General features: G+C 40.4%; 1 protein-coding gene across 1 annotated transcript; it reads right to left on the reverse strand.

Annotated features, from left to right (window-relative positions):
* Nucleotides 1-1,301: 1,301 nt before the first annotated feature.
* Nucleotides 1,302-10,524, reverse strand: LOC138765832 (protein sidekick-like). The gene is made up of 4 exons (XM_069942923.1): nt 10,455-10,524; nt 6,174-6,500; nt 3,498-3,815; nt 1,302-1,750 (listed from the first exon to the last, which is right to left on the reverse strand). Exons 1-4 carry the CDS (start codon nt 10,510-10,512, stop codon nt 1,617-1,619), a joined length of 837 nt encoding a protein of 278 aa, XP_069799024.1. The 5' UTR covers nt 10,513-10,524; the 3' UTR covers nt 1,302-1,616.
* Between the last annotated feature and the right edge of the window lie 1,813 nt (nt 10,525-12,337).

Here is a 12,337-nt window from a genome sequence, read left to right on the forward strand (position 1 = left end):
TTTCTGGATTTGTTTTCTTATTTTGTCTCTCATAGTTGAGGTCTACATATGATGTAAATTACAGACGCCTCTCATCTTTTTAAGTGGGAGAACTTGCACTATTGGTGACTGACTAAATACTTTTTTTCCCCACTGTATATACCGGAATCTCCTATCAGGTTATTAATAGTTATTTCCAGGCCTCCTCTGATAAATTTTGTCCCATGTTTGTAATTTGTATGTTGATTAAAATTCTCGTCCTCGCAGCCTAAAGTACATGGAGCTGAATATGAGCCTATGTCCGCAGCAATCGGGCATTTCATGATCTCAGATTCTCCAGGTCCAGATTTCAGTAATCACTGTGTTATTCCCATGAGTTTTTGTTGGGCGGCTGTTGTAAAGAAAGGAGTTAAGAATACACAGTAGCCTAAAAATATAAAGAATAATGAATAGATGGAGAACAGTGGGAAAGTCTTATTGAAAAGCCAATATTTTCAAATGCGAAGAGCTGCATGCGAAATAAGACTCTGATAGATATTTTGATGAGGAATCCGTATCCGTGATTACATTTTTATTATTTTTATTAAAAGTTATTAACAACTTTCTCAGACACAAATTCTCACTTGAAAAATCCCTCCAAGAACATTGAGGCACAGAAAGTCATGCTGTGATATGTCGGGGAGAAAAGATAATGGCCCAGATGTATCAATCTTATCGGAAACAAAATTTCGAAAAAACATGTTTGGTCCTAGAGAAATAGTAACCAATCACATCTCAGCTATGTGTTTCACTATGGTGATTGATCTATTGTATTTTGTAAATGTTGATGTCATTACTTTTTTGCTTCAAAAACCTCCCTGGAGGCGGCCATATTGGACACATACACTACTTGTGTTGTCTGTAAGAAGAACAGTGTACTGTATGTGGGTGTTTGCTTTTGGACAGCTAAAATAAATGGAAGTCAACTTAAAGGGGAGTTACATTGTCCAGGAAGTATTACAGGCAGTGACAGACTAGCTGTATACAGAGCCTTATATGTGTGTATACAGTCTGTTTTATTCCAATACAATAGAGCCATCATTAATAGATGAGCGCAATTGGAGCATCCTCAAATCCGATCATTCAGCATTTGATTACCGGTGGCTGAAGAAGTTGGATGCAGCCACCAGTAATCAAACGCCGAACGATCGGACTCGAGCATGCTGAAGTGTCACTCATCTCCAGTCATTACCCCCCCCCCCCCCCCCATAATGATAAGGAGACGACTCTGCTCATTCTCTCCATTTATACAGCAAAGCTGAAAGGGAACGTCATAGAGCAGGAGGTGGCAGATTATTGGGGTGGCTCTTGTGTTACATTTTATTTATTTATTTTGCTTGGATTTTCACTGAAAACCTGATAATGAATATAACTGTATTTACACCTGTGGTTTTGGCGTACAGAGACTCTGTACATGGATGATAAGGACAAGTCTGGCCCTTAGATAGACCGAGGTGTAAGAGATTCTCTATGAACCTGTTGAATTGAAAGTAAAGATGTAGCTAACATCCTGATGTAGGTGTTGTATCATTGTCTCGGGTACATAGAGGATGAAAAACACCTGCAAATAATATATACAAATAATATATACATCAGTATCAGGATTGCTTCACTGCGATGACCATGACGATGATGAGGATGATGAGACAGATGATACGTACGACGTCCAGCACCATCTTCAAAACACCAGCTGGACATACTGGATCATGAGGACATTCTGTATAATCTGGACCTGTAATAAGATAGGACAGTGCACAGTGATGAGCGGTGGGCGGAGTGCTGGGCTAAAAATCAGATGAATCAAATACTATAAAATAGGGATGGGGAACCTTGGCTTTCCAGCTGTTGTAAACTACAACTGCCATCATGCCTGGACAGGCGAAGCTTTAGCTTATAAATCTATAATGTTTAACACAAATCTGAATTTGCACATAGAAAAAGAGACTTTGAAAATAGCGATGGGAGAACAAACCCTTTAAACATCCTAATGAAGAAGAACTGATAATGTGCAAAAAAATAACAAAATACCTTTATCAACTCAGTAGACGTGTTTCTAGGGATGAACTCTCCTCTTCTTCAGGTCCATGATGCAAACACAAAATACATTCACAATTGTAATAAATGTTTCTATTGTAATTGTTTGCATCATGGATCTGATGAAGAGGAGAGACATTTTTCGTTATTTTCTTTAGTCTGTGTATATTATCTGTTCACCTTCTGAGCCATTAACACGTTTAAAGGATTTGCACTCCCATCACCATTTTTTTAGTCTCTTCTTCTAGGGTGTTTTACAGAGCAACATTCATATCCTTATAGAGCTGCATCTCTAGTTATTACAAGCCTTCAATAGTGTTTTTTTCTTTATTTTTTGAATTTTTTGTAGTGTTTTAAAAAACAAATCGGGGAAATTAACCAAATCGGTCTAATAAATTTCAATGATTTTGATGGCTGCACACAAAAAAAAGGTTGAGAGAAAAAATGAATGTTTTCTCATGCATCGGCTGGCTCTTGGCACCTTTTCACCCACTGATTTTTGGAAATGAGCACTTCTATGAAGACTCTAATAATTTACCTATAAAAAGGGACTTTTAATAATATTTAGAGCTTGTGTTATACCTCTGTGTACATAATTTCTCCAGTCAAATCCAAAAACATCAGAACAAGTAAAAAACGCGCCACTGCGACAATCTACATTTGACTGTTTAAATGATTGACGGGTAATGGCCCGAGATTACACGTCCACCTGCTGCTTTCTGGGAACCAGATACTTATCTGGACACTATTCATACGGTGACTATATCTCTGTATATAATTTCTCTTTGCCTTAAAGGGGGTTATCTAGACTGAGGAAACCATAACTGTTTTCATCCTAAAACTAGAGATGAGCGAATCTGCCGAGGTTCGGGTTTGTATAAACCTGAACTCTCGGCTTCTGACTGCTGCTGTCTGCCCTCTCCGTGGAGAGGGTGGATACAGTCGGAGGACCGCCTGGAAAACTGGGATACAGCCTATGGCTATGGCTGTATCCCAGTTTTCCAGGCGGTCCTCCAGCTGTATCCAGACAGCGGAAGTCAGAAGCCGAGAGTTCAGGTTCTAAAACTGAACCACTCCTGTCCACAGTTTGAATGTGGTATTGCAGATCAGTTCCATTGAGCAGAATCCACTTGCTAAAACTTGAATGGGAGATGCTATGTAGGTTCTCTAAAATGTGGATCAACCTTTACTTGCAATTCTATATGATGTTGTGGGCGCTGTGACCGGCCGGCATTGTGGCTCATACATTGGCCCACATTTACATGTCTCAAGATAATGGTGTGTACTGTGATATGTAGGATTATAGAGGGATTCTCTCCTGCTACTAAAGAAGAATATAGTGTCTCTAGGAGGCATACGATTGCTCTTGGAGAGTGTACTGACTTGTTGGGGTCCAAGCTCATGGCAAGGATTATAGCTGAGGATGAATTATACCATTACTGTACCTGCAGAATGTGATATTGGGGTCACTACCAGTATGGTTCCTGGATCCTTTGTTTTAGAACCGTCCACCTGGCAGGAGTAAATCCCGGAGTCGTCTTCTGTCAGGTTAGTAATAGTCATATCCCGGCCATCTCTGGGAAGTGTCATCCTGTGTGTGTAATGTTGGAAATAAAAGAGATTCCCCTCCTCACAGCCAAAACTCCACAGAACTGAGAAGAATTTTTTGTCCGGCACAATGGGACAATGTATGGTGACAGATTCTCCAGCTGTGACTGTCAGTAATGGCGGTTTTCTCCCCATGGGATCCTGCTGTGCGGCTGCTGTAGAGAATGAAAAAAAGAATAGTTATGTGTGAATCATCGTCATCAGGTGATATTCCCAGGACCATATTTCTTGGCTGATAGAAGTTACAGCCACATTGACCACCTCTGGCCCTGTCTGGCCGCATACTGGACAGGTTTGGCTTCACCACATTAACTTTGAGAAAAATCACTGCTTTGTTACCATGGGGTCTATATGACCCCAGGCTCAAAATCAATCAATATTCAATTAAATCAATATTGATCAATATTTCATTAAAATGAACACAAACTGAAATTTATACCAAAATGCTTTAGTAATAACTAGAAAAGAGCGAGTAGTGAAATATTCAAAATTCGATTCGAGTAGACCGCGATGATCGACTATTCTATTGAATATCAAACCCTATTAAAGTCAATGGGAAAAAATAATTGTGACTTGGTGATCTCCAAGTGGTTTGAAAGTGGTTGAAATGATGCCAACACCTATGGAATGCAACTGGGACAGCAGGGGAAGCATGCCTGGGGGCATCTAAGACGCCAAAGTCGCAGCATTACGCCACTATCACAGCCTCTCAACGATACACTCCAATACCGCCGTCCGTTCTGCACCCATGTATATTTCCCGCACTTCCTGTTAGCTGTGTGACGTGCGCTGCCGATTTCCCATGGTGCAGCGAGCGTCACACGTCATAGTCCCAGCCCTCCCTACCCTCCCACCTTATCTATAGTCTGCCCACCTCATTTTCTATGCTGCCCTTCTCCTTATCCTAACCTAAACACTCCCTCCTTCCCTGTATTACCCGCCCCTTAAGCCCGTTAAGCTCGCTCTGTAGTCTCTGGAGTCTGTGTATTCACCCTGTCACTGAGTAATGCATAGTGAGGATTCCACAGTGACATGGTAAATATAGTGGAGACACTTGGGGATTACCTGAAGGAGACGCTGGGGATTACACTACATTAGCGCATGCGCGCCAGGAGGGTTGTGATAGGTTGCTTGGCCCTGTTATGGGATGTCGCTTGCTCGGCTTCTATTGACCGAGCTAGGGATGAAACAAGAGGCGGGCTGAACAAGGGACAGACGGCCCGGCCAGCCCTGAAAGCGCCACGCGATGACGCGTTGACAGAAAAAGGCTGCCGGGTCAATGGGTCACCTCGCCGAAGAAATAATTTCAAAGCCTGTCCCACCCCCACCCCCTTCTCCCTGCATAGTTATTAGAGGACAAAGATAGCACCATTGTTGAAAAACAAATTCAAAATATTATCAACATAATATGTTACTTGAAAATACATAGAAGGTCAATGTCTGAGATTGACCAGTTTTAGAAGTATTTCCATTTATTTAGCGCTGGGGTCTATATGACCTCATAGTTTCACAGCAGGGTTAAGCATAAATCTTTATAAAAGATGAGCAGAGTCTATTGATGCTAATAATATTATTAAATGGGAGAAGAATAAGCTATGGAAGGATATACAGTATGTAGGGCTATTAACTTCTAGTGCTGTGCTAGAGATCATGGTGGAAAAAATGACACCCCACACAGCCCCGTAGGTGAAAAAATAAAACCGTTATAAGCGTCACAATAGGCCCATTTCATTAATAATAAATTGCAAAAAAAAGGGATTTCATAAAAAAAAAAATAATATAACATTAGAGAATCTGTGTAACCTGCATATGGTTGTGTTCGGGCTGACCTATAGAATAATAGTATCTTGTCGCTTTTACTGTATGCTGCATTACGTAGACACAGGAACCCCCCAAATGTTACCATGTTGCATTCTTTTTTTACAAATTCACTTATATCTTCATAAATAATAATTTTGGGGTTCCATCATACGTGTTATGGTAGAATGAAATATGAAAGTGCTAGAGCTCTTAGAAGGGGAGGAGGAAAAAACGAAAACACAAAAATGAAAATTTGCGCGGTCCACTGGGTTATTTTGGGCTTGGTCCTCAAAGGGTTAAGCTACTATGGACTGTTGAAAATTTCAAAGGCTGAGCACAGCACTAGACGTTAATATCCCTCAATAACCTGCACAGGCGGATGAGAGCAAGTCTCTGGAACTAGAGGTATATTGCTATGCCGGTCACTGGGGGAGATTTATCAAACATGGTGTAAAGTTAAACTGGCTCAGTTGCCCCCGGCAACCAATCAGATTCCACCTTTCATTTTCCAAAGCGTCTGTGAGGAATGAAAGGTGGAATCTGATTGGTTGCTAGGGGCAACTGAGCCAGTTTCACTTTACACCATGTTTGATAAATCTCCCCCATAGTGTCTCTAGGAGGCATACGATTGCTCTTGGAGAGTGTACTGACTTGTAAGGGTCCATGCACATGGCAAGGATTATAGCTGAGGAGGAATTATACCATTACTGTACCTGCAGGATGTGATATTGGGGTCACTACCAGTATGGTTCCTGGATCCTTTCCTTTAGAACCTTTCTGATTTAGAACCTGACAGAAGTAAATCCCGGAGTCGTCTTCTGTCAGGTTGGTAATAGTCATATCCAGACCGTCTCTGAAAAGTGAAATCCTGTGTGTGTAATGTTGGTGATCAGCGAGATTCTCCTCCTCACAGCCAAAACTCCACAGAACTGAGAAGATGTCTGTCCTCGGCACAACGGAGCAATGTATAGTGACAGGTTCTCCAGCTCTGACTGTCCGGAATCTCGGTTTTATCCCCATAAAATTCTGCTGTGCGGCTGCTGTAGAGAAGAAAATAAAGAATAGTTATGTGTGGGTCTCATCATCATCATCAGGTTATGGCTATGTGCACACTTAGGGGGGCATTTATTAAGTCCGGCGTTTTTTTTACGCCGGACTTAGAAATGCCCCCGCAGCTCCGGCGCTACGGAGATTTATGTAGAGGAGGACTGCCTCTACATAAATCTTGTGCGCGCCGGTGCGCACCGCCGAAAACCTACGCCAGCTAAGGACTGGAGTAGGTTTTCGGCGTACATTTGGGCGGAACGGATGGTAAATCGCGCGAACTCTGAGTTCCACCCACTACACGCCCCCTTTCCGCCCCCCCTGGCGTACTCGGCGGAAAGTGCCGATTTGCGAATATTTTATTTGCAAATCGGCCATTAGCGTATAAAAAAATACGCAAATCGGCACTTTCCGCCGAAAATCATCCGTTCGCAGGATGATACATGTGGCCCATAGTACTCAGTCTCAGAAAAGATCATAGCGGCCGATACTGCAGTACCGGCCAGATGCTCTTTAGCGCCGCAAAGTTCTGATGTGGGCACATCCGTGTGCGCCTGCATCAGAACTCCCCACAACACACAATGGAGCGAGCAGAAAAAGAATGCAAAAAAGAATAGGCATGTGGATTTGCAAAAGTGCAAATCCAGAAAAATTGTATGCAAGGTACCAATAGAAAGAACAGATCATGGCGCAAAAAAGGGCACCTCACTCAGCCCCATAGACCAAAGGGTAAAAGCTTTACAGGGCTAGGATAGAGCAATTTTAAACACATTTAGTTTTTTAAAAAATGTTTTAATTTTTTAAAAGCCGTCAGATAAAATAAAAGTTATATAAATTACATATCGTTGTAATGGCACTGACTTGAGGAACATACATAACATGTCAATTTTACTATAGAACGAATAAGGTAAACACGAAACCTCCCAAAATGAAAACTAATTTCTTTTTTTTTCCAATTTCACTGCACAAATAATTTTTTGAAATTACGTCTGTAAGGGTATAAACACACACACCGTATACGCAGCGTATTTACTGCTGCGACACGCAGCAAATACGCAACAAAAATAACTGAACACAGCATCAAATCTGCACCATCAAATCTGCTGCAGATCTTCTGCGTATCTGCTGCGTATACGGTGTGTGTGTTTGTACCCTAAAGGACAATTAGTGGCGCAAACAATAAGGGCTCGTGTGAGTCTGTAGATTAAAAAAATGCACGCGCTAGGAGGAAAAAAATGAAAGTGCAAAAATGAAAATTAGCCGGGTCCAGATTGGGTCAATACTGTGTATTGCCCCCTCTAACATCGATGACAGCTTGAAGTCTTTTTGTGAAGTCTTTTCCTGGCATGGACAGTGTTTACCTCAGAGGACGGGTACCCTTCCTGAGGGTTTAGCACTGCATACTGGAGCTTTGTCCAATAATAATATTAATAATTTTATTATTTATTATTTCTTCAAATGATAAATTGATTTTTTTTTACATGATTATATTCCTTTACATTCTTTTACATGACTATATATACAATTTTTGTGTGTGTGTGTGCCTTTACACCTTGATAACTATCAGGTGAACAATCTGTCCTGAAGGTGTCAAGCTAAAAAGTCACTACAGGGGGATTTATTAATGGTTTTTCTGTAGGCTTTAGTGTAAAACTGTTACAGATTTTTAAGTCATTTAAGAAAGTTGAGCAAAAATTCACAGATGACGCACTGGTGTTGTGAAACCGTCCATTTGCCCTTTACCGCTGTCTGTTTGCCATGTCTTTGGAATAAATATAGTTTCCATTTTAGGGAGAGGTGGTGAGTACCAAATTTTTGTAGACCGGGATGGACAAAAATGCTGCCAACTGGTATCTTCTCTATGATGTCCTCACCCAAAAAACCAACAAATGTGCACCTCTTTTTACACTATTTATCTGGTGGAAGCCTTAAAGCGACTCTGTACCCACAATCTGACCCCCCCCCCCCCCCCCCCCCCAAACCACTTGTACCTTCGGATAGCTGCTTTTGCAAGTGATGCAGTTATTGTCCTAAAAAAAATACTTTTAAACTTGAAGCCTGTGCCAAAAGGGAGTATCTGTGCCCTAACTTTAAACCACCTCCTCCCCGCCCTCCTCATCATTAGGAATGCTCTAGGCAGATTGCCTCCTATTCCTCACCTGTGTCAGCCCGGCACATGGGCTGGATCGTTAAGGACCTGTGCAATGTTCCGCATGGAGAAAATGTTTCAGTGGCATTCCTAATGATGAAGAGGGCGGGGAGGAGGGACGGAGGGGTGGTGCAAAGTTAGGGCACAGATACTCCCATTTGGCATGGGCTTCAAATTCAAAAGTATTTTTTTAGGACAATAACTGCATCACCTGCCGAACGGATCCCAGGACAGATCTTGGGTTAAAAGCAGCTATCCGAAGGTACAAGAGGTTTGGGGAGGTCAGATTGTGGGTACAGAGTCGCTTTAATATATTCCCCTCACTAATAAATCCCCCCTTTGTATGCTGTGATTGCACCAATGTCACAGTCAGTCACTTATACTATTGATATAGACATAAGGGGACGATTAGGAGTTTAACCAACCTGATGCCACGGTCACTATTGGTCATGGCATCAAGGTGGCTAAATGGTTAGCTTCAGAGTTACCTCAGATCTACACCACTTGTGGAAGGTTGTCAGCTGTAGTAATCATCTGGTGCCCGATGTGTATGCTATGGACTGGTATACAGCATTTGAGTCTGCTGTTTTGGCGTTCTGACATTTTAAAATACATGTACACCAAAAATGTCAGTAAAGGGTTAAACAAAGAAAACCATCAAATAATAATCTTCAAAAAGATGGGTGAGTTCTCACACAGGATGCTTCATAAATAACAGTGTGATAGGGACAAGGATGTGGGCAGCTGTCAAATTGTCTTTAGTGGCCGACTGCTGTAAAATCAAATAAAAAATAAATAAATAAATATATATATATATATATATATATATATATATATATATATATATATATACTGATGTACTCATGGTTAACACAATCCCTAACATATATACATACATTTTATGTGGAATAAAAGAGATGCTGCTATTTTGTATTATTTTAAAATGCATTGCAGCTACTTTTATATTCCTTTTATACTTGTAATATCTCTATCTCTCTATCTATCTTCTATCTATCTATCATTTATCTATCTATCTATCTATCTATCTATCTATCTATCTATCTATCTATATCTATCTCCTATCTATCTATCTATCTATCTATCTATCTATCTATCTATCTATCTATTATCTATCTATCTATCTCCTATCTATCTCCTATCTATCTATCTATCTATTATCTATCTATCTTCTATCTATCTATCTATCTATCTATCTATTATCTATCTATCTATTATCTATCTATCTATCTCCTATCTATCTCCTATCTATCTATCTATCTATCTATCTATCTTCTATCTATCTATCTATCTATCTATTATCTATCTATCTATCTATCTATCTATCTATCTATCTATCTATCTCCTATCTATCTACCTATCTATCTTCTATCTATCTATCTATCTATCTATCTATCTATCTATCAATTATCTATCTATCTCTCTCCTATCTATCTCCTATCTATCTATCTATCTATCTATCTATCACCTATCTATCTATCTATCTATCTATCTCCTATCTATCTATCTATCTATCTATCTATCTATCAATTATCTATCTATCTATCTCCTATCTATCTATCTATCTATCTATCTATCTATCTCCTATCTATCTATCTATCTATCTATCTATCTATCTATCTATCTATTATCTGTCTGTCTATCTATCTAATAATTTTGATAATGACAAATCATTCATTTTTATACATATCTGCTCACATATATTATGTTCCTTTTTTCATGTTGAAATTAATTGCGTAATCTATAAATAAAATGGAGGAAACTATGATATTTATTTTCTTACCGATCCGTAGAATGAGACTGAGAAGAGACAATATGGAGAGGGTCACAGTAAGCTCCATGTTACCAGCCCAGCGATGAGAAGGTTGTATGATGGTTCTTCTCTTCCGCTGTACCTCGTGTATCTTACATGGGTGATGGTTGGAAAATGTGGTTGTAATTGTGACCACCTCGATACGTCATATATAAGCAGTATACTGTGTGGTCAGCTCAAAGGATATAACAGTCTCTTACATACACATAGTTTACTAAATTATTATTTTCCTGAGAATAGCTACATAATAATTTGGTCACCTTTGCAGACAATTACAATTTTCATATACAATTTATTTACTTTATTTATTAAAAAGAAAACTTAAAAGGATTGTCCATGATTAGAAATAGAGCCAGTTGGTAGTTGAAAAAATAGCATATATAACCAGTTAAAGGGGTTATTCCATTTATGCATTACTTTTGATATGTTGTTGCCCATGGTGAGACTAACAATTCCTTCCATAATAGTTATTATCTATTCAGTCTCCTTTCCCCAGTTCTGAGATGCTTCTTTCTGCCCTCCCTTTTGAGGAAGATGATGTAAACAAGTCCCTATCTGCAACTTTGCAGCTTCTTTGTAATGCTGGGAGGGTTATTCTGAGGTCAAAATGCTAATGAACTCACTGTGATTAACCCTCCCAGCATTGCAAAGAAGCCACAAAGTTGCAGATAAAGCCAGTCAGGGACTTGTTTACATCATCTATCTGTGTAAAAAAACTAATTGTCAGTTTCTTTATTGTCTTCATATTGCCTTACTAATAAGTTTTACTTTGTGGTATGGAAGTATTCTCCAGTCACAGTATGGCGGTGTTATCCAGTCACAGAATGGAGGTGTTATCCATTCACAGTATGGTAGTGTTAACCAGTCACAGTATGGCAGTGTTGTCCATTTTCAGTATAGCAGAGTTGACCAGTCACAGTATGGTGGTGTTATCCTGTTGCAGTATGGTGGTATTGTTTCGGTCTGGTGTGGTGGTGTTATCCAGTCACAGTATGATGGTATTGGTCAGGTCTGGTATGGCGGTGCTATCCACTCACAGTATGGTGGTATTGGTCAGGTCTGGTATGACAGTGTTATCCAGTCACAGTATGGCGGTATTGGTCAGGTCTGGTATGGCGGTGTTATCCAGTCACAGTATGGCGGTATTGGTCAGGTCTGGTATGACAGTGTTATCCACTCACAGTATGGCGGTATTGGTCAGGTCTGGTATGGCGGTGTTATCCAGTCACAGTATGGTGGTATTGGTCAGGCAGGGGCTGGCTGGCAAATTTTAGCCCGGGGGGCAAGTACACAGCACTGGCCCATGAGTAGCAGGCTGGCGGCCCATCCTTAAAGGACCACTCTGGCCTCTAACTTCTTACCTATAACATCTTCGGTCCTTCCAGTCATTGGTGACCAAATATCCTACTGTGCCCTGTGAAAGGGTCAGAACTCACTTTTTCTGTATAAGTCTATTGGGCGGCTCAGTGATGACACAAAACGGTCCCATAGACAGATGCTAGGAAAGCTGGGTGACCTCTATCATACTGAGTATAAGATGCTGGGAAAGCTGAGTGACCTCTATCATACTGAGTATAAGATGCTGGGAAAGCTGGGTGACCTCCATCATACTGAGTATAAGATGCTGGGAAAGCTGGGTTTACTGTATTTTTACAATAGTTTATATCACTCGATGTACTTCTGTATATATGTCTCCTCTATGTACTCTTGTATATATATGTATCCTCTATGTACTACTGTATATATGCCTCCCACTGTATATATGTATCCTCTATGTACTGCTGTATATATGTATCCTCTATGTAGCAGGGACACATGCAGGCAGGGGCATTTCCGGGATAAGCGAGGGGGTG

The sequence above is a fragment of the Dendropsophus ebraccatus genome, chromosome 10, assembly GCF_027789765.1.
Source record: "Dendropsophus ebraccatus isolate aDenEbr1 chromosome 10, aDenEbr1.pat, whole genome shotgun sequence".
NCBI lineage: Eukaryota > Metazoa > Chordata > Amphibia > Anura > Hylidae > Dendropsophus > Dendropsophus ebraccatus.

What these genes read in the sequence shown, in the direction of transcription:
- LOC138765832 (XM_069942923.1), bottom strand. Translation starts at nt 10,512, where the DNA reads ATGGAGCTTACTGTGACCCTCTCCATATTGTCTCTTCTCAGTCTCATT. An exon ending in CCCAATATCACATCCTGCAG is followed by an intron (nt 3,816 to 6,173) that starts GTACAGTAATGG and finishes CATTCTCTACAG; the next exon opens with CAGCCGCACAGCAGGATCCC. An exon ending in CCCAATATCACATTCTGCAG is followed by an intron (nt 1,751 to 3,497) that starts GTACAGTAATGG and finishes ATCTTATTACAG; the next exon opens with GTCCAGATTATACAGAATGT.